At 43.6% G+C, this 20,123-nt stretch overlaps 5 protein-coding genes across 5 annotated transcripts; all 5 read left to right on the top strand.

Annotated features, from left to right (window-relative positions):
• The first annotated feature begins 2,015 nt into the window (after positions 1-2,015).
• Positions 2,016-4,063, top strand: LOC131446354 (lysozyme C-like). Its single transcript, XM_058617524.1, has 4 exons — positions 2,016-2,276; positions 2,644-2,802; positions 3,740-3,818; positions 3,900-4,063. Exons 1-4 carry the CDS (start codon positions 2,150-2,152, stop codon positions 3,964-3,966), a joined length of 432 nt encoding a protein of 143 aa, XP_058473507.1. The 5' UTR covers positions 2,016-2,149; the 3' UTR covers positions 3,967-4,063.
• A 285-nt stretch (positions 4,064-4,348) lies between these two features.
• LOC131446326 (lysozyme C-like) lies at positions 4,349-6,436 on the top strand. The gene is made up of 4 exons (XM_058617483.1): positions 4,349-4,535; positions 4,906-5,064; positions 6,113-6,191; positions 6,273-6,436. The coding sequence occupies exons 1-4, from the start codon at positions 4,409-4,411 to the stop codon at positions 6,337-6,339; spliced, it is 432 nt and encodes a 143-aa protein (XP_058473466.1). The 5' UTR covers positions 4,349-4,408; the 3' UTR covers positions 6,340-6,436.
• Positions 6,437-6,780: 344 nt separating this feature from the next.
• Positions 6,781-10,081, top strand: LOC131446385 (lysozyme C-like). Its single transcript, XM_058617572.1, has 4 exons — positions 6,781-6,907; positions 7,599-7,757; positions 9,674-9,752; positions 9,846-10,081. Exons 1-4 carry the CDS (start codon positions 6,781-6,783, stop codon positions 10,021-10,023), a joined length of 543 nt encoding a protein of 180 aa, XP_058473555.1. The 3' UTR covers positions 10,024-10,081.
• A 927-nt stretch (positions 10,082-11,008) lies between these two features.
• Positions 11,009-16,365, top strand: LOC131446384 (lysozyme C-like). Its single transcript, XM_058617571.1, has 4 exons — positions 11,009-11,139; positions 11,786-11,944; positions 16,039-16,117; positions 16,201-16,365. The coding sequence occupies exons 1-4, from the start codon at positions 11,013-11,015 to the stop codon at positions 16,265-16,267; spliced, it is 432 nt and encodes a 143-aa protein (XP_058473554.1). The 5' UTR covers positions 11,009-11,012; the 3' UTR covers positions 16,268-16,365.
• A 251-nt stretch (positions 16,366-16,616) lies between these two features.
• Positions 16,617-18,913, top strand: LOC131446323 (lysozyme C-like). The gene is made up of 4 exons (XM_058617479.1): positions 16,617-16,839; positions 17,505-17,663; positions 18,455-18,533; positions 18,625-18,913. Exons 1-4 carry the CDS (start codon positions 16,713-16,715, stop codon positions 18,800-18,802), a joined length of 543 nt encoding a protein of 180 aa, XP_058473462.1. The 5' UTR covers positions 16,617-16,712; the 3' UTR covers positions 18,803-18,913.
• The last annotated feature ends 1,210 nt before the right edge of the window (positions 18,914-20,123 follow it).

Below are 20,123 nucleotides of genomic sequence, written 5' to 3'. Positions count from 1 at the left end.
CTTTAAACATCATCTTCATTCTTATCCTCACTCTCCACGTGCAGATGAATTGATGTGACTGCCTTCCCTCGGCTCACTGATTAATTGCGTCCTCTGTCCGTGTGTGTGTGCGCGCGTGTGTTTCAGGTGTGAGAAAACGATGAAGACGAGTGTGGAAAACACGGCAGAGCGAGAGAGTGAAGGAGGAACAGTTCAGGAACTCCATCAGCTTTGTATCATGAAGCCACGGTGAAAGGAACCTTAAAGGAACTTTTCAGGTTGCATAGAAACTAGTGGGGTCACCTCCTCATGGTCATTTAAGAGAATACATGGGCTTTGGCTTCAATTGGACACTGTTGACAGGAGTTCTCACTGAAGGACATCTTGAATCTATGTTTGAAAGTTTGGAAGAAAAATCATTCATTGTTAAGTTATTAGTTGTTCACATTTGGGGGCGGAGTCCCTCTGTCAGGATTTATCATTTATTTATTTATTTATTTATTTATATGTTTATTTCGGTCATGACATTTAGATCACTCATCACACAACAGTGTAGTTCACACAATACACATAACCGAAAGGGAAAGCGGGAGAAGCAAAAGCTGCCCCCATTATCATCATACATTACATATTTTTTTTTTGTTTTGACAAAGAAAACATGTTTCAGCATCAGGTAGCACTCAGAGATGTAGTCTAGCTCGAGACAGTCAAATCAGACTACTGCTCTTTTTCATCTTTTTTTTAAAAAAAAAACAACAAAAAACATTTATATACTGTGTATATATACGTATACTGTTCACTTAACTTTTTAAAATTTTGTATGCTTGTTATGCACCAATGACACCAGAACAAATTCCTTGTATGTGCAAATCGTACTTGGCAATAAAGCTCTTCTGATTCTGATTCTGATTCTGATGATATTCCGTCCCGAGTGACAGTCTCGACTTGTTGCCTGGCATATTCAACTTCCCAAAAGTCACAAAATAATCCAATCAATAGAGGTCTATGCATTTTTTTCCCCTTTAGTCATCCATCTAAAAAAACATCATGCATATGACTTGAAAAAGTAATCGTAATTTTTTTTTTTTTTTAAAAGACACCATGTTGTTTTGGAAAAGACCAGACATTAGTGTCTGAGACCATTAATGTCTCAGGAAAATGTCGCCCCCTAGTGGTCATTCAAGAGAACACCAACCAACTGTAATGTACGTTTGGGTCGTATTTAACATGAGTTCTCAACAAGGACAAGTTTGGAAAGTTTGATACAAAAATCGATGATTTTTGACTTAAAGGAGACATATTATACCCTATGTCCCCAATTAAAATAGTTCCCTGGTGTCCTAATGAACATGTCTGTGACATGCTTTGGTCAAAATACCATAAGGATGAAGCACCATAGCAGTTCAATAACCCTGCTAAACCCACCCCTTTCAGAACGCTCGGTTTTGTGCCTGGTCCCTTTATATGCAAATGAGACACAGGCAAACACACACCCACTTCTTCCAGGGGGTTTCTGATTTGTCCTTTTTACAGCGCTCACTCGCTCAGCTCCTGTTCCCTCCGCTCCATTCCTCTCCCCCTCCCTCCACTAGTTCTCTGACAATATCAACATGGCAGCGTGCGCAGAAAACAGCGAGAGTGGCGTCACAGGAAGAGACGTCCGACACAAGGATCAAGCCCAACTGTAAATCAGTTAAAAACACTTAGGGACAGCACCGCTGATCGCTGCATAAACTGCTGTTGTATGTGACTGTATCAGACTGAGTCTGTGCTCCGGTCATGGAGGACGTACTGAACAAATATTTTTAATTAGGACGTGTCAGAATGGTCAGTTATGAGCTCTATTTGACCTTGACCTCTCTTTCCTTAGCCCCTCCCACCAGATAAGTGTGGAGAGACGCAGATGCTTCATACTCAACAGATTAGCTGAGGAAAACGTTATGTTTTCCGGAAAGGTTCCACCCACATTGGCACGTTATCTTCTGTGTCAACTGCAGATTACAATGTGCCATGTACAGTTGTGAGCGACCTTCACAGTTTCAGAGCAAAACTGATAATAGACTTGGAAAAACAAACAAAGTGCAGTCGCAGCATCAGCTGTTAGCATCGAGCTTCTTGACAATAAAAGGACGGAGCAGCAGCAGCTTTGAGAAAGAGACCGTCCTTCATCATGAAGTGTCTGGTGTTTATGCTGTTGGTGGCACTGAGCAGCGCTAAAGTCTTTGAGCGCTGTGAATGGGCACGAGTGCTGAAGAGCCATGGGATGGACGGCTTTGGTGGCTACAGCCTCGCCAACTGTGAGTAAACGGCCTTCTTACTTTATCCTACGGCATTTGTCATTTTCTACCACTTTATCCTCCAAATGAGGGCAGAGCTGGAGCCAATCCCAGCTGACAGGGTGAAATGCGTGGGTCACACTCTGGACAAGTGCAGTAATCCTGGGACAGGTTTTGCCTGAGAAAGCTCCAATTGTTAAATCGCTTTTGCTCAGAGACTAAAGGACACATTTGTCAGCTTCGTTTTGTAAGAGGCTAAGAAATGGGACCACCGAGGTGTGGCGCTGTGGCACAATCAACCTCAGAATACAGCCTTCAGAGGAAGAACTGCAACATGGGACCAAGAAGTCATCCGTGTGTTCTCATGTGAATCCTGTTTCCTCTGCAGGGGTTTGTCTGACCAAGGGCGAGTCGGACTACAACACCAGAGCCACCAACCGCAACACTGACGGCTCCATCGACTACGGCATCTTCCAGATCAACAGCCGCTATTGGTGTTACAACGGCCAGGGGCCCACTTCAAATGCATGTGGAATCAACTGCAGCGGTCAGTGATGAATCACCTCACTCAACATTTTTAACAACAAAGACACATTTTCAGGTCATTTGAGTTGGACACGAACAACACACCAGTGTGTAGTTTCTAGACACAGATGTACGAAGGGGTTTGCTCACAACATCCTAAAGTAATCACAAAGACTTACATTTTGCAAGAGCCAAAGTGTGGCTACTTCCAGGTTACCTGTTCAGCCTTGTTTCCAGCAAGTGGAACAGTTTGCTGCCATTTTCATTAGGAATGGAAATGGAACCAAAATAACCCGACCAAACCATTTGATTCTTTGGAACCCCTTCAGAACACCCTTCCAAAGGGTGAGGAGTACACAGCATTACTTCTTGATACCTGAAACCCGATCCAGGTGCAGATCTGGAAGTGACAGGGATCAGACACAGACTATGTCCCAATCCACAGGCTGGATCCTCCAAAGGATGCGGTCAACAGAGGTGCTGGGTTGTTACCAGGCTTTGGCAGAGCTTGTTGGAGCAGGGAAACATCTAAAACATGCAGGGCAATGATTCCCTAGAACCAGGATTGAGAAGGAGGACACACAGGTGAGCGGTTCTGAAATGAAACATAGAGAACTTACTGGTTACGTCACCAATTCTTCTGTTGGCGAGCTAAGAATTCTGAGATACGCCTACAAAGGTTGCCGCCTCCGTCGTTCACATCCTTTGGAGGATCCAGCCTGTGGATCCTTTCATGGTTGGGCAAACATGGAATTCAAAGACATGTCGACAGTTGTCAACAATTAAATTTGTCTGCAACTGAATTTCGTCATTGATTTCTTTGTCAACAGGCTCATGGCTTATTGGCTAATGGTTGCACCCTCTGCAGGGTCAATCCCTCAAAGAAAAGTAATGTCTGTGCAAAATGTGCAAATGCATCATCTCTAATGTAAGAACTTGATTTGTTTTTTAATTTGCAGAACTCCTGAAGGACGACGTCACTGCGGCGATCAGGTGTGCCAAACGTGTCGCTCAGGATCCCAACGGCATCAGAGCCTGGTGAGTCCTGATCATGTGATTCACTAACACACAGACTGTGTGAGCGTGTGTTAAACTGTCTGTCTGTCTGTCCGGTTCCAGGGTTGCCTGGGTACGTCACTGTGAGGGTCGTGACCTGAGTTCCTACGTGAGAGGATGTGGAGTTTAACCAATGTCTGGAACCTGCAGAGCCACGTCTCTTATTCATGGTTATAAATTCATGATGCTTATTTTAAAACCACAATAAAATGTTGATTTGACAAAGATCCCACCCTGTGTTCATTGGTTGTACACAAACACTTTTGGTGAATCAATAATTCTCCAGAAAAACTGCTGCCCACCCTAGTTTTAAGTGAGCTGTTGATAGTCAGGTTGCACAGAAGTTACTTTGTTTTAAAGACAGGTTTTCTTTCCTTTTATTGCTTTTATCTGTTGAGTAAATTGTGCCATCCGCAGCAGTGACTGGCCTTCACCTCGTTGGACCTTTGCGTTACATAAAACTGATAACACAAAAAAACAAACAGTGCAGTCAAAGCAGCGGCTGTTGTTGGAGTTTTAGACAATAAAAGGACAGAGCAGCAGCAGCTTTGGGAGAGAGACCATCATTCATCATGAAGTGTCTGGTGTTTATCCTGTTGGTGGCGCTGAGCAGCGCTAAAGTCTTTGAGCGCTGTGAATGGGCGCGAAAGCTGAGCAGCCATGGGATGGACGGCGTTGGTGGCTACAGCCTCGCCAACTGTGAGTAAACAGCCTTCTTACTTTATCCTACGGCATTTGTCACCATTTTCTACCACTTTATCCTCCACATGAGGGCAGAGCTGGAGCCAATCCCAGCTGACAGGGTGAAATGCGTGGGTCACACCCTGGACAAGTGCAGTAATCCTGGGACAGGTTTTGCCTGAGAAAGCTCCATCTGTTAAATCCCTTTTGCTCAGAGACTAAAGGACACATTTGTCAGCTTCGTTTTGTAAGAGGCTAAGAAATGGGACCACCGAGGTGTGGCGCTGTGGCACAATCAACCTCAGAATACAGCCTTCAGAGGAAGAACTGCAACATGGGACCAAGAAGTCATCCATGTGTTCTCATGTGAATCCTGTTTCCTCTGCAGGGGTTTGTCTGACCAAGGGCGAGTCGGACTACAACACCAGAGCCACCAACCGCAACAGTGATGGCTCCATCGACTACGGCATCTTCCAAATCAACAGCCGCTATTGGTGTAACAACGGCCAGGGGCCCACTTCAAATGCATGTGGAATCAACTGCAGCGGTCAGTGATGAATCACCTCACTCAACATTTTTAACAACAAAGACACATTTTCAGATCATGTGAGTTGGACACGAACAACACACCAGTGTGTGTTTCTAGACACAGATGTACGAATGGGTTTGCTCACAACAACCTAAAGTAATCACAAAGAGTTACATTTTGCAAGAGCCAAAATGCTACTACTTCCAGGTTACCTGTTCAGCCTTGTTTCCAGAGAGTGGAATGGATCGGTTTGGTAGAGTTTGGTAGACTTTTCTTCCATTTCCATTAGGAATGGAACCAAAATAACCCAACCAAACCATTTGATTCTTTGGAACCCCTTTGGAACACCCTTCCAAAGGGTGGGGAGTACACAGCATTACTTCCTGATACCTGAAACCCGATCCAGGTGCAGTTCTGGAAGTGACAGTTATCAGACACAGGCTATGTCCCAATCCACAGGATGGATCCTCCAAAGGATGTGGTCGACAGAGGTGCATGTTTCTCAATCCTGGTCTTCAGGACCTAGTGCCCTGCATGATTTAGATGTTTCCCTGCTGGGTTGTTACCAGGCTTTGGCAGAGCTTGTTTGTGAGCCGACTTTTTGAATCAGGTGTGTTGGAGCAGGGAAACATCTAAAACATGCAGGGCGGTGATTCCCTAGAACCAGGATTGAGAAGGAGGAGGAGACACAGGTGAGTGGTTCTGAAATGAAACACAGAGAACTTACCGGTTACATCACCAATTCTTCTGTTGGCAAGCTAAGAATTCTGAGATACGCCCACAAAGGTTGTCGCCTCCGTCGTTCGCATCCTTTGGAGGATCCAGCCTGTGGATCCTTTCGAGGTTGGGCAAACATGGAATTCAAAGACATGTCGACAGTTATCTGCAATAAAATTTGTCTGTAACTGAATTTTGTGACTGATTTCTTTGTCAACAGGCTCATGGCTTGTTGGCTAATGGTTGCACCCTCTGCAGGGTCAATCCCTCAAAGAAAAGTAATGTCTGTGCAAAATGTGCAAATGCATCATCTCTAATGTAAGAACTTGATGTATTTTGTAATTTGCAGAACTCCTGAAGGACGACGTCACTGCGGCGATCAGGTGTGTCAAACGTGTCGTTCAGGATCCCAACGGCATCAGAGCCTGGTGAGTCCTGATCATGTGATTCACTAACACACAGACTATGTGAGTGTGTGTTAAACTGTCTGTCTGTCTGTCTGGTTCCAGGGTTGCCTGGGTACGTCACTGTGAGGGTCGTGACCTGAGTTCCTACGTGAGAGGATGTGGAGTTTAACCGACGTCTGGAACCTGCAGAGCCACGTCTCTTATTCATGGTTATAAATTCATGATGCTGATCTTAAAACCACAATAAAATGTTGATTTGACAAAGATTCCACCCTGTGTTTATTGGTCGTACACCAGCACTTTGGGTGAATCAATAATTCTCCAGAAAAACTGCCTCCCACCCTAGTTTTAAGTGAGCCGTTGATAGTCAGGTTGCACAGAAGTTACTTTGTTTTAAAGACAGGTTTTCTTTCCTTTTATTGATTTTATCCGTTGATTAAATTGTGCCATCCGCAGCAGTGACTGGCATTCACCATGTTGGACCTTTGCGTTACATAAAACTGATAACACAAAAAAACACTGCAGTCACAGCAGCGGCTGTTGTTGGAGTTTTAGACAGTAAAAGGACAGAGCAGCAGCTTTTGGGGGAAAAACATCGTCAACGTTCATCATGAGGTGTCTGGTGTTTCTGCTCTTGGTCGCACTTAGTGGCGCCAAAGTCTTCGAGCGCTGTGAATGGGCCCGACTTCTGAAGAGGAGCGGGATGGACGGCTACAGGGGCAACAGCCTCGCCTACTGTGAGTCAGTCTGTGAAAACAGTGTCTTATTCACTTACACTAACAGTGCAGCACATGCACTCATTTCTGTCATTTACTGGGGGAGAATTTGTGAATTTACTTCCTTGCTGAAAGTTAAATGATGTAAGCCAGTATCAGGTAGGGCCGTTCATCAGTGATACGTCGCATGTCCCAAAACAGGGGTGGCGATACGATATATTGTGATATAGTGGGATGCTGTAAACAAGGCGATATTTGGGCAAAATAGTCAGTTTTTACAAAAATTAGTAACATATGCAAAGACAATATCAAGAGGCAACCAGTCGTGATGTCGCCCACAGGAATCCGAACTCCCGTTTTGAAGCCTCAAGATTTCGCAATTTGCCCAGCGTTATGTTGACATTTTGCAATTGAGAGTTCATCGACATCACTGACAACCAGAATTTTACTGGAAACCTAACCAGATTATATTTAATTATTAACGTGTTATTAGATCGGGGGACTCCAATGACCTGGGGGCCACTGAGTTTCCAGTCTGGTCAGTAGGGGGCAGAAAAGTCCAACTTCTTGAGGAAAAGCAACAGTGCAGTAGGGTGTGGATGATAAGAGCTTACAATTGTATCATGATATTGCATCATCATCATCATCATCATTGCCCATGGGCTGCAGGTTTGAGACCTCTGTGTTAGACAGATCTGTGTGTCTGTGGCAGGGGTTTGCCTGAGCCAGTGGGAGTCTCAATACAACACCAAAACCACCAACCTCAACACTGACGGAACCACCGACTACGGCATCTTCCAGATCAACAGCCGCTGGTGGTGCGACAACAGCCAAGGAGTCACGGAAAATGCGTGTGGAATCAAGTGCCGCGGTCAGTGATGAAGCACCTCACCTGAACACTTTTTAAAGTTAAACACACAGTTTTTAACTCTCTAATGTGGTCACACCGGGTGCCAACCCCAACCGACATAGGACGCAAAGTGGAGTACACCCTGAACAGGTCACCAGTCCATCTCAGGGGCTGCATAGACACAAACAACCATCCACTTCTATGGTCGATTTGCCTAATCCAAGGGAGGCCCTTGTTCCCACCAAGCCATAAACCCGGGTCTTCTTTCAGCAAAGCCAGGAGTGCTAACAACTGTATGACAACTAGACCAACCATGTGGCCCCTTGCAGGTTATTCTTATAAAATAAAAACACCTTTACCGACCCATTCCTCCGGTATTGGGACCAGGCACTCGGAGTATACTGCCCCCCTGTGGCTGGGGTCACTTTATAGTGGTCCAGTTAACTTTATCAATGGGGAGCAACAGGGATTGGGTACTTTGCTCAGAGGTACCCAAGCCCTTGATCTGTCGGGATTCAAACCGCTAACCCTCCAGTTCCCTGCACCTTGAAGTTCCCTTTCCACTAGACCACGGGCTGCCCGATTTTAGTCGTCATTCCTATAAAATGACGTACAACGTTTATGTAGCGGGTCCCAGCTTGTTCCCCGCTGACAGATGTATAGATAATCCCCTGAAAGTCAAACAGAAATCAGCGACGCAGGGTAGATGTTTCTCGTTCTCCATTCAGATGGATTATATTTATTTACATATTCACATTTTAACATTTTAATTGCAATCTGAATTCTTTCTGTTATGTTTCTGCATTAAAACACTGGTCATAACCACATTGTTAATCATATACTCACATATGTCTGTTTCATGTACTTTCACACAATCAAGAAAACAAATTTCTGTTTCAAAACAATCATTCATCTTTCTACTATCGTGCATTCACTTCTCTATTAAACATCTCTATCTCTATCTCTTTCATCAAGAGTATTTTTATTGTATTTGTACATTTTATTTTAAGTCTGTACTTGATTAAACAGAATAATTCTTCTTTCTTGCAATTAAACTAAACATTAACATGACTGAAACAAAATCAAAATGGCTGACAATACTCGCCGCTATAATACCTGAACTTAAACTAGGAATGTGCATCCTTACCGAAGGCTAATCTGCACATTACCTTTATCTTTCACAGAAGTAATTTTCATATATACAAAAATAACCCACAAATGCCCAGGAGCCGACAGAAACAAACACAAGTAAAGTGACTACGGCGGCGGACGCCATTTTCCCAATCGTGCCGGTCACGTACCACGACATTTACATATTTAAAAACTTAAAACACTCGTCACACAAATTACACCTCACCGGGGATTCGAAAGAACTTGTCAAACATCTTAAGTCACATAAAAACGATAGATAACTGACCTGAAAGTCAAACAGAAATCAGCGACGCACGGTAGATGTTGCTCGTTCTCCATTCAGCTGGATTATGAGCTCCACCTCCGCGACGCACTATGAGACTTCCAGTCACTCTACTGGTCAGTGCTGCCACCTACTGTCCGTTCGGTGCAACAGCATGTCATTATGTTTCTATTTAACATATATGCTGATACAAAAACAATACCATAAATTAAATAGTGACTTTCACATGAAATAAATAAATGATATCTCAACAAAATTATTATAGCTTATTTTGTGAGTATCACATTTACGCTAACGGTCATAAAACAAGAGTGGAAACAGGAAGTAGCGCATAGCACAGACATGTTTGTCATTCCCAGCAGAGACGGGTAGAAAGGGAGATGACTCACTACGTTAAAAACCCATGTTGTTCAATTACCGACGGTTGAATAAATACTGTCGTTGATTTTTGTCGTCAGCGTTCATCCTCTCATCGTCTGTCAGGTCTGTCAAAAGTAAAGTTCTTTTTTTTGGAAATTCGCAGAACTCCTGACGGACGACGTCACTGTGGCGATCGAGTGTGCCAAACGAGTCGTTCGGGATCCCAACGGCATCAGAGCCTGGTGAGTCCTGATCATGTGACACAGACTGTGTGTGTGTGTGTGTTAAACACACCACTGACATCAGTGTGTGTGTGTGTGTGTGTGTGGTTCCAGGGTGGCGTGGGTGCATCGCTGTGAAGGTCATGACCTCAGCCCATACCTAGAAGGATGTGGTTTGTCACCGACGTCTGGAACCTTCAGAGCAAAGACGACTTATCTTCATTTCCTCAAATCCATCATTCACAGTTACTTTCCCTCTGTTAATTTGACAGAAATGATAATAAATCCATGATTTCTACAGAAATAAAGAGCAAACTTTCATGTTTTATAAACAGAGTAAAGATCGTCTTAAATCCTCCGCGATGATACTTTCATCATTTTAAATTAACTTACATGAAAAATGTTCCTGTTTTTATTTATGATTTTAAAAACAAACTAATCACAAACTTCCTTTAGTCTGATGATATTTGTCATTTTTGGTGAACATTTAGACCTTTTTTAATTTTTTTCAACTTTAGGACTTTTGTATTTTTGGACAGAGACACTTTTTGGGCTTATGAACTTATGGTGGGGAATGTCCTTGTTTTTCCCTTAATTTTCATGTTTTTTCCTTAACGTCCTGGAAAGTCTCTGAAAAAGTCCTTGAATTTGAGGGAACTGGTCCTGGAAAGTCCCTGAATAGTCCTTGAATTTGAGAGAACTGATCCTTGAAAGTCCCTGAAAAGTCGTAGAATTTGAGGGAAAACATGTATAGTCACCTCCTAGTGGTCATATAAGAGAACACCTACCAACTGTAACGTAACCTTGGGTCGTATTCAGGGGTTGGTCGGGTACATTTCCTTGGAGGACAAATCTTTGCTGACGGGAGTTCTCAACAAGGACAAGTTTGGAAAGTTTGATACAAAAATCACTGATGGTCGAATTAATTATCATTTGGAGGCGGAGGCTCTCTTTCCTTAGCCCCTCCCACCAGATAAGTGTGGAGAGACGCAGATGCTTCATACTCAACAGATTAGCTGAGGAAAGCGTTATGTTTTCCGGAAAGGCTCCGCCCACATTGGCACATCTTATTGGTTATCTTCCGTGTGAATCCTTTTATCTGAAGATTAAAATGTACCGTGTGCAGTTGTGAGCAACATTCACAGTGTCAGAGCAAAACTGATAATAGACTTGGAAAAACAAACAAAGTGCAGTTGCAGCATCAGCTGTTAGCGTCGAGCTTCTTGACAATAAAAGGACGGAGCAACAGCAGCAGCTTTGGGAGAGAGACCCTCATTCATCATGAAGTGTCTGGTGTTTATGCTGTTGGTGGCGCTGAGCAGCGCTAAATTCTTGGAACGCTGTGAATGGGCGCGAATGCTGAAGGCGCAGGGGATGGACGGCTATAAAGGCTACAGCATCAGCGACTGTGAGTAAACGGCCTTCTTACTTAATTTAGCCATTTGTCACCATTTTCTACCACTTTATCCTCCACTGTCTACGATGGCATGTTAGCGCCAAGTATGAAAAAAGTAGCAAATCTACGAGAAAAAAGTCAGTGTGGCATTCCCTGCCTACCAGGCAGCGTCTGTGGTGTCTTGAGGATGCTTGACAAAAATAAAACAATATTTTTCCGACATAAATCTGCAACTTTTTTTCTCGTAGATTTGCTACTTTTAATCTCGCCAATTTGCGATTTCCTTTCTATTAGATTTGCTACTTTTAATCTCATCAATCTGCGATTTCTTTTCTAGTAGATTTGTTACTATTAATCTCGTAAATCTGCAACTTTTTTCTTGAAATATTTCCCCCCCCCCCCGGGTACGTATTTTATTTACTTTTTCATATTTGGCCCTAGTATGCCGTCGTAACTGTCACTGTGTCTAAATTCAGGGGCTATGTCTTTAAAACTGCGTAGGCTAAATCGAAAAGAGACGAACCTGCAGCAACTAGCATGTACACCTTAACTCATACTTCTGTTTGTCTCCTTTCAAAGCATTTGTGTGTGGACTGCAGTAATCCAGGGACAGTTTTTGCCTGAGAAATCCTGTTAAATCTTCCTGTTCACTCTACAGGGCTTTGTTTGACCCAGAGCGAGTCGTATTATAACACCAAAGCCACCAACCACGACTCTGACGGCTCCACCTGCTATGGCATCTTCCAGGTCAACAGCTACTATTGGTGTTACGACGGCCAGGGGCACACTTCAAATTTATGTCGAGTCAACTGCAGCGGTCAGTGGTGAATCACCTCACTCAACATTTTTAACAACAAAGACACATTTTCAGGTCATGTGAGTTGGACATGTAACCCACAACGATGCAGGTATGATCTAGGTTCTAGGAGGAGACCAGCATTAATATAGAACAGTAGAGTACATAAAACCCTTAAATCCTTCCCGTAATAATTCACACCAACAACTGAATACTTTGAAATCACTGTATTGTTTCTTCCTTAAATGTTACTGTTGTTTTACTTCCTTATTGTATTCACTTTTAGTTAACAATAACTTCCAATGTGTTCTGCTTATAACATACATGAACCAAATTTACATACACATCTGGCCCAATTGCATGTAAATTACCACCGGAACAAATAGGGCAACTAAATGAGTTAAACCTTGCAGTGAAAATTAGCTGAACGATTATGTTCAAAACCAGTGAATGTTGGGACCCAAACATTCATAAAACAAAACAAAACAAAAAAAAGAGAGATCTCAATGAAAAAAACAAATCAACAATGTAAATATGAATCAGTCAACCCAAGTTTATGAATGTTTCAGTTTGTTTTGTTTCCCTTGAGTGCACTCAAGTTTCCTACCACCCTTTATGAGAAAGGCTGTTCATTGTGGTTGACGAGTGAAGAAAATTGTAGAATGAGGTGAAAAGATGGGATCTGAAGATGGTGGAGATGATGACTGAAGATCCAGTGAGCAGTGATGAGGGGGATGATGAGGTGGAAACCAGAAGGCAGCGAGATGAAGGCAGCTTGTGCAACTCAATCACATCTGTAGAACCGCTCAACAAAAAAACCAGCCTGCACAAGATGTGCAGGAAAATCATTGATTGTCCTTATTAATAGTCCACATTGTGTGTTGTTTTTTTGGTGTTACACACAATATCACACATAATAACATTTCACTCACACACTCTTTAACTTTGCATTATATCAAGCTTAATAAAATAGCTTACAAAGAACATTTTCACACAATGCATAACCACATAACATTGACTGTGTCTGCTCAGGTTAACTGAATTATCAGACCATTACTTAGCACTTTCTTTTGACATTTTCACAAATTTTTTTCCAAATAAACATTTACAATATCAACAGGTTATGAGCTTATCCCGACTGTTTTTCTAACATAAATAATCCACAGTGTCAAGCTATAAATATATTACAAAGTTATCACAACCAGAGTGCTAGTTGACCATGTGTGCTAACAGCTAACTCACCGGGATATTCATTAACTACGTCGTTCAGACGGGTCGGCAACTCCGTAGCGGTCGGATTACTTCTCTATTCATCGGTCAAAAACCTCTTCTAAAAGTAGCCTTGCTACCTTTCTACTATATGACAGCTTCCTGCTGACGCTGCTAAGATCAAAGGCTGTTTCTCAATATCCGTACTTGTGCGTACTTGTGCATACTTGTGCGTACTTCCGTACTTATGAAAACTTCTTCAGCCTCAGTCCAAGTGCTGTTCCAATTCTCAAGTAAGTAAACAGCGAGGACGGTTCTCAAACCCGGATGTGTTCTCGCTCTGCCCATTTTTACCAAGTATGCATCAGAGGTGACTTAAGCGTACTTGGGATGGCCATGTATCCCAGAATACATTTCGGCGGAGCATAGCAACAAATAATAAAAATATAAATCTGAAATAAATATTTTTCTGTTTTAAGTTTTAACATCATTTGAGGCGAGAAATGAGTCATTTAGAATTCAAACATGTGGTTTGTGTGTTAAGAAAAAAACCTTTTTACAGTAGCTGTTTATTGTTGGTAGTCTTGGCAGTTGGTCAGGTCTAGGTTCAGCAACATTATGTGTCCAAAGAATGAGGTCAGCTGACTACCTGAACATAATGAATGACCAGATTATTCCATCAATCCATTTGTTTCTTCCCTGATGACATGGGCATATTCCAAGATGACAATGCCAGGATTCATCAGGCTCAAATAGTGAAAGAGTGGTTCAGGGAGCATGAGACATCATTTTCACCATAGAGTCCAGACCTTAACCCCACTGAGAATCTCTGGGATGTGCTGGAGAAGGCTTTGCTCAGTGGCCTGACTCTCCCATCATCAACACAAGATCTTGGTGAAAAATGAATGCAACACTGGACGGAAATAAATCTTGTGACATTGCAGTAGCTTATGGAAACAATGCCACAGTGAATGAGTGAGTAATCAAAGCTAAAGGCTATTTTTTTTTTGGCCGGGCAGGGTATGACGTATTTATAGTTTGGCAGTGACGTTTGTCGGAGGTGATAAGCTCCGCCTCTGCGGACGCTCGGCGCTCACTGTGCCCGGCACAGAGCAGCGTTACCTCGGCCTGTCCTGATGAAATGATCCGCTGGCTCAGACGTCGCTGTCATTAGATGCTCGGTGTGATCCATAGATTTGTTGTTGACGTGTTATTTTGTTTTTAATGGAAACGTTTTGACCTGACAGTTTGAAAGTTTGTATATTATTAATGTTTTATTTATTTTAACTTGGAATTTTAGATTTATATATAAGTCGCACGGTCATTGTATCTGTATTTAAATTTAATATGTAAATATTAGATATGTAGAGTAGTATATATTTGTACACGTTTTATATTTATAGAGTAATGTGTATATAAATATATACATACATATATATACATACACATATATGAATATATAAACATACATATATGTATATATATATATACATATATACATATATATACTACTCTACAATGCTGTAATATATCTATTTTCCACATTGTATTATTTGTATTGTATATTTTAATAGAAATAAATTAATAAATGAAGTTTAGTGGTTAGTGGTTAGCGCTCTTGCCTTGCAGCGAGCAGACCCGGGTTCGAGCCCCGGTTGGAACAAGGGCCTTTCTGCATGGAGTTTGCATGTTCTCCCTGTGTGTGTGCGTGGGTTTGATGTCTTGTTGAGACAAACAGCCACAAACTGATCAGGAAAAAAGAGCTGCTGGACGTCCTCCATTGTTGTCTTTCATGTCAGGTTCATTGTCTTCATTTGTTGTCATCGTACCAGTACTATGTCACACGAGGGGGCCATCAGGCACAGTCCACACCCCAACTACCAAGTAAAGGTACTGTTCTGAGCGAAACACAAGCCTGACCCAACGCTTCCAAACCAGAACAACACTGAACTGGAAACACAGCATTACTTCCTGATACCTGAAACCCGATCCAGGTACAGATCAGGAAGTGACAGGGAACAGACAAAGGCTATGTCCCAATCCACAGGCTGGATCCTCCAAAGGATGCGGTCGACAGAGGTGTATTATCAGGACAGTGTTTCTCAATCCTGGTCCTCAGGACCCAGTGCCCTGCATGATTTAGATGTTTCCCTTCTCCAACACCCCAGATTCAAGGTGCTACGGATTCTGGGTTATGGTCGCCCATGTTGTAACTTTCTTTCATACTTATTGATTTGAATTATTATTATTATTTTAGTAATGCTTTAAGTAATGGTTAAAAGAGAGGAAGTGGTTGTATTCTGTAATGGTTTTTTTGTTGTTTGGTTCACGCCTGCAGTATACACTTGCAGCCACTGTGTGGCATCATTTGCATGTGAAATCTTGTCCTCTACAGTTGTCTCTTTTTTTTACCTCAGAGTAAGAACAGCCCCCGGGAGTGTGTGTTGCCTTGTGTTTTTAGCTTCTCCGTTAGCTTTTCGTGTGTTAGCCAGCGAAACCCACACGCTAGAAGAAGTGGTAATATGTTTTAGTGAATCCTGCACCTTCTGCAATAAAAGGGAAGGACTGAACGATTGTCTCTGTACGCCTTATATGCATAGACGCAGTTAAATCATATCAGCCCACAAAGGTTGCCGCCTCCGTCGATTGCATCTTTTAGAGGATCCAACCTGTGGATCCTTCGCGGTTGGGCAAAAATGGTATTCTAAAGCATGTCAACAGTTATCGACAATTAAATTTGTCTGCAACTGATTAGGTCATTGATTTTTTTTTAATTTTGTCATGCTTGTTGGCTAATGGTTGCACCCTCTGAAGGGTCAATCCCTCAAAGAAAAGTAATGCGTGCGCAGAATGTGCAAATGCATCATCTCTAATGTAAGAACTTGATTTGTTTTTTTAATTTGCAGAACTCCTGAAGGACGACGCCGTTGCGGCGATCAAGTGTGCCAAATATGTCGTTCAGTATCACAATGGCATGAACGCCTGGTGAGTCCTGATCATGGGATTCACTAACACACAGACTGTGTGAGTGTGTGTCAAACTGTCTGTCTGTGTCTGACTGGTTCCAGGGTTTCCTGGGGGCGTCACTGTGAGGGTCGTGACCTGAGCTACTTCGTGAGTGGATGTGGAGTTTAACCGACGTCTGGAACCTGCAGAGCCACGTCTCTTATTCATGGTTATAAATTCATGATGCTGATTTTAAAACCACAATAAAATGTTGATTTGACAAAGATTCCACCCTGTGTTCATTGGTCGTACACAAACACTTTTGGTGAATCAGTAATTCTCCAGAAATTACTGCTGCCCACCCTAGTTTTAAGTGAGCTGTTGATAGTCAGGTTGCACAGAAGTTAATTTGTTTTAAAGACAGGTTTTCTTTCCTTTTATTGATTTTATCTGTTGAGTAAATTGTGCCATCCGCAGCAGTGACTGGCCTTCACCTCGTTGGACCTTTGCGTTACATAAAACTGATAACACAAAAAAACAAACAGTGCAGTCACAGCAGTGGCTGTTGTTGGAGTTTTAGACAGTAAAAGGACAGAGCAGCAGCTTTTGGGGGAAAAAATCGTCAACGTTCATCATGAGGTGTCTGGTGTTTCTGTTCTTGGTCGCACTTAGTGGCGCGAAAATCTTTGAGCGCTGTGAATGGGCCCGACTTCTGAAGAGGAGCGGGATGGACGGCTACAGGGGCAACAGCCTCGCCGACTGTGAGTCAGTCTGTGAAAACAGTGTCTTGTTCACTTACACTTACATTGCAGCACATGCACAAAATTCTGTCATTTACTGGGGGAGAATTTGTGAATTTACTTCCTTGCTGAAAGTTAAATGATGTAAGCCAGTATCAGGTAGGGCCGTTCATCAGTGATACGTCGCATGTCCCAAAACAGGGGTGGCGATACGATATATTGTGATATAGTGGGATGCTGTAAACAAGGCGATATATTGGGCAAAATAGTCAGTTTTTACAAAAATTTGTAACATATGCAAAGACAATATCAAGAGGCAACCAGTCGTGATGTCGCCCACAGGAATCCAAACTCCCGTTTTGAAGCCTCAAGATTTCGCAATTTGGCCAGCGTTATGTTGACATTTTGCAATCGAGAGTTCATCGGCATCACCGACAACCAGAATTCTACTGGAAACCTAACCATATTATATTTAATTATTAACGTGTTATTAGATCGGGGGACTCCAATGACCTGGGGGCCACTGAGTATCCAGTCTGGTCAGTAAGGGGCAGAAAAGTCCAGTTTCTTGAGGAAAAGCAACAGTGCAGTAGGGTGTGGATGATGATATTGCATCATCATCATCATTGCCCATGGGCCACAGGTTTGAGACCTCTGTGGTAGACAGATCTGTGTGTCTGTGGCAGGGGTTTGCCTGAGCCAGTGGGAGTCTCACTACAACACCCAAACCACCAACCTCAACACTGACGGAACCACTGACTACGGCATCTTCCAGATCAACAGCCGCTGGTGGTGCGACAACGGCCAAGGAGTCACGGAAAACGCGTGTGGAATCAAGTGCAGCGGTCAGTGATGAAGCACCTCACCTGAACACTTTTTAAAGTTAAACACACAGTTTTTAACTCTCTAATGTGGTCACACCGGGTGCCAACCCCAACTGACATAGGGCACAAGGTGGAGTACACCCTGGACAGGTCACCAGTCCATCTTGGGGGCTGCATAGACACAAACAACCATCCACTTCCACGGTCAATTTGCCTAATCCCCAAATCTGTGACTGTGGGAGGGAACCCGGGGAGGCCCCTATTCCCACCAAGCCATAAACCAGGGTCTTCTTGCAGCAAAGCCAGGAGTGCCAACAAGTGTATGACCATTCCTCCGGGATTGGGACCAGGCACTCGGAGTATACTGCCCCCCTGTGGCTGGGGTCACTTTATAGTGGTCCAGTTAACCCAATCAATGGGGAGCAACAGGGATTGGGTACTTTGCTCAGAGGTACCCAAGCCCTTGATCTGTCGGGATTCAAACCGCTAATCCTCCAGTTCCCTGCACCCTGAAGTTCCCTTTCCACTAGACCACGGGCTGCCCGATTTTAGTCGTCATTCCTATAAAATGACGTACAAAGTTTTACGCTAACGGTCATAAAACAAGAGTGGAAACAGGAAGTAGCGCATAGCACAGACACATTTGTCATTCCCAGCAGAGACGGGTAGAAAGAAAGAGGACTCACTTCGTGTAAAACCCATGTTGTTCAATTACCGACGGTTAAATACTGTTGTTGATTTCTGTCGCCAGCGTTCATCCTCTCATCGTCTGTCAGGTCTGTCAAAAGTTATTTTTTTTGGGAAATTTGCAGAACTCCTGACGGACGACGTCACTGTGGCGATCGAGTGTGCCAAACGAGTCGTTCGGGATCCCAACGGCATCAGAGCCTGGTGAGTCCTAATCATGTGACACTGTGTGTGTGTGTGTGTGTGAAACACACCACTGACATCAGTGTGTGTGTGTGTGTGTGTGTGGTTCCAGGGTGGCGTGGGTGCATCGCTGTGAAGGTCATGACCTCAGCCCGTACCTAGAAGGATGTGGTTTGTCACCGACGTCTGGAACCTTCAGAGCAAAGACGACTTATCTTCATTTCCTCAAATCCATCGTTCACAGTTACTTTCCCTCTGTTAATTTGACAGAAATGATAATAAATCCATGATTTCTACAGAAATAAAGAGCAAACCTTCATGTTTTATAAACAGAGTAAAGATCGTCTTAAATTCTCCGCGATGATACTTTCATCATTTTAAATAAACTTATGTGAAAAATGTTCCTGTTTTTATTTATGATTTTAAATCCAAACTTCCTTTCATCTCATCAGATTTCTTTGTCACGTAGCGACGACAAACCTGCAACTAACTTTTTACTACACAAACACACACGGCTGTCATTGATTTTCTGACCTCTGACCTCTGTCTGAAAGCTTTGGCGCTGGAGCGTCGGGCCGATCGGCCGCCGGTGAAATACTACTACTACTTATCGTTTTTTCACTTACCCGGTGAGGCGGGGTCAGAGAGCCAGAGAAGCAGGGGCCCAGGGCCCAAATAAAAAAAATGGTACAAGTGGAGGGCCGGGCTGGTTCAATGTTTATTAAAACTCGCAATTATTGCACATATTGAACCAATACCAATAACACAGCCTATATTGCACTTAACATTAATAATTAAATTAAATTAAATTAAATTAAATTAAATTAAATTAAATTAAATTAAGGCCCCTGTGCAGAAAACAAAGCAACGCGAAGGCCTGTTGCGGGACGAGACGGGCCGGTGGTGCGCCGAATCCTGCTCAGTACGAGAGGAACCACAGGTTCAGACATTTGTGCCACCTTTTCGAAATTTCTTCAAAGTGCCCTTGGCTCCACTACTCTGGCCCCTGCGCAGAGGCACGAGGCCGTTTTGGTGTGCCTACCATGGTGACCATGGGTAACGGGGAATCAGGGGCCGTGGGGAGGTACCAGGCCCACGCCGGACGCTGGGCAACGCGAGGCAGACGGGAAAGAGGAAAACAGAGAGCGGGGTCAGCTCCCTCCCCCCCCGGGACCCTAACCCTTGGCTACCAGGGGCGCGAATCGGAAATTTCTTCCAAGTGCCGCTTGGAAGGTGGAGAAAAGACCGAGATACGGCCCGTTGAAGTCGTCATTTTTTCGTTGAAATCCGAAAATAGGCGCTCGCGCTCGGACAGAGGTCGGCGCTCGGCCCGGTCCCGAGAACTAGCGCAACTCGGGTTTTTCGAGGGGCAAAAACAATAGGAAGGACAGAGAAAATTCAGGATCGGACGCCCCACGGCCCTCGGCGGGGACCGGGGCAACGCGACACCGTTGATTCCATGCGATAAGGTGGAGGACCTCTGTCCGAGCGAGAGCGCCTACCAAGGCAATTTCTCACAGGGCCCCGCTTCTCTGGCTCTCTGCCCCCCAGCCTGAGCTCCTCACCCCGCCCATGTTAGTGGGCTTAAATCTGTACTTGTTTGACCCTTCC

This window comes from Solea solea, chromosome 19 (assembly GCF_958295425.1).
Source record: "Solea solea chromosome 19, fSolSol10.1, whole genome shotgun sequence".
Lineage (NCBI taxonomy): Eukaryota > Metazoa > Chordata > Actinopteri > Pleuronectiformes > Soleidae > Solea > Solea solea.
Note: the sequence above shows the minus strand (reverse complement) of the source record. Positions and strands in the feature narration are given on the sequence as shown.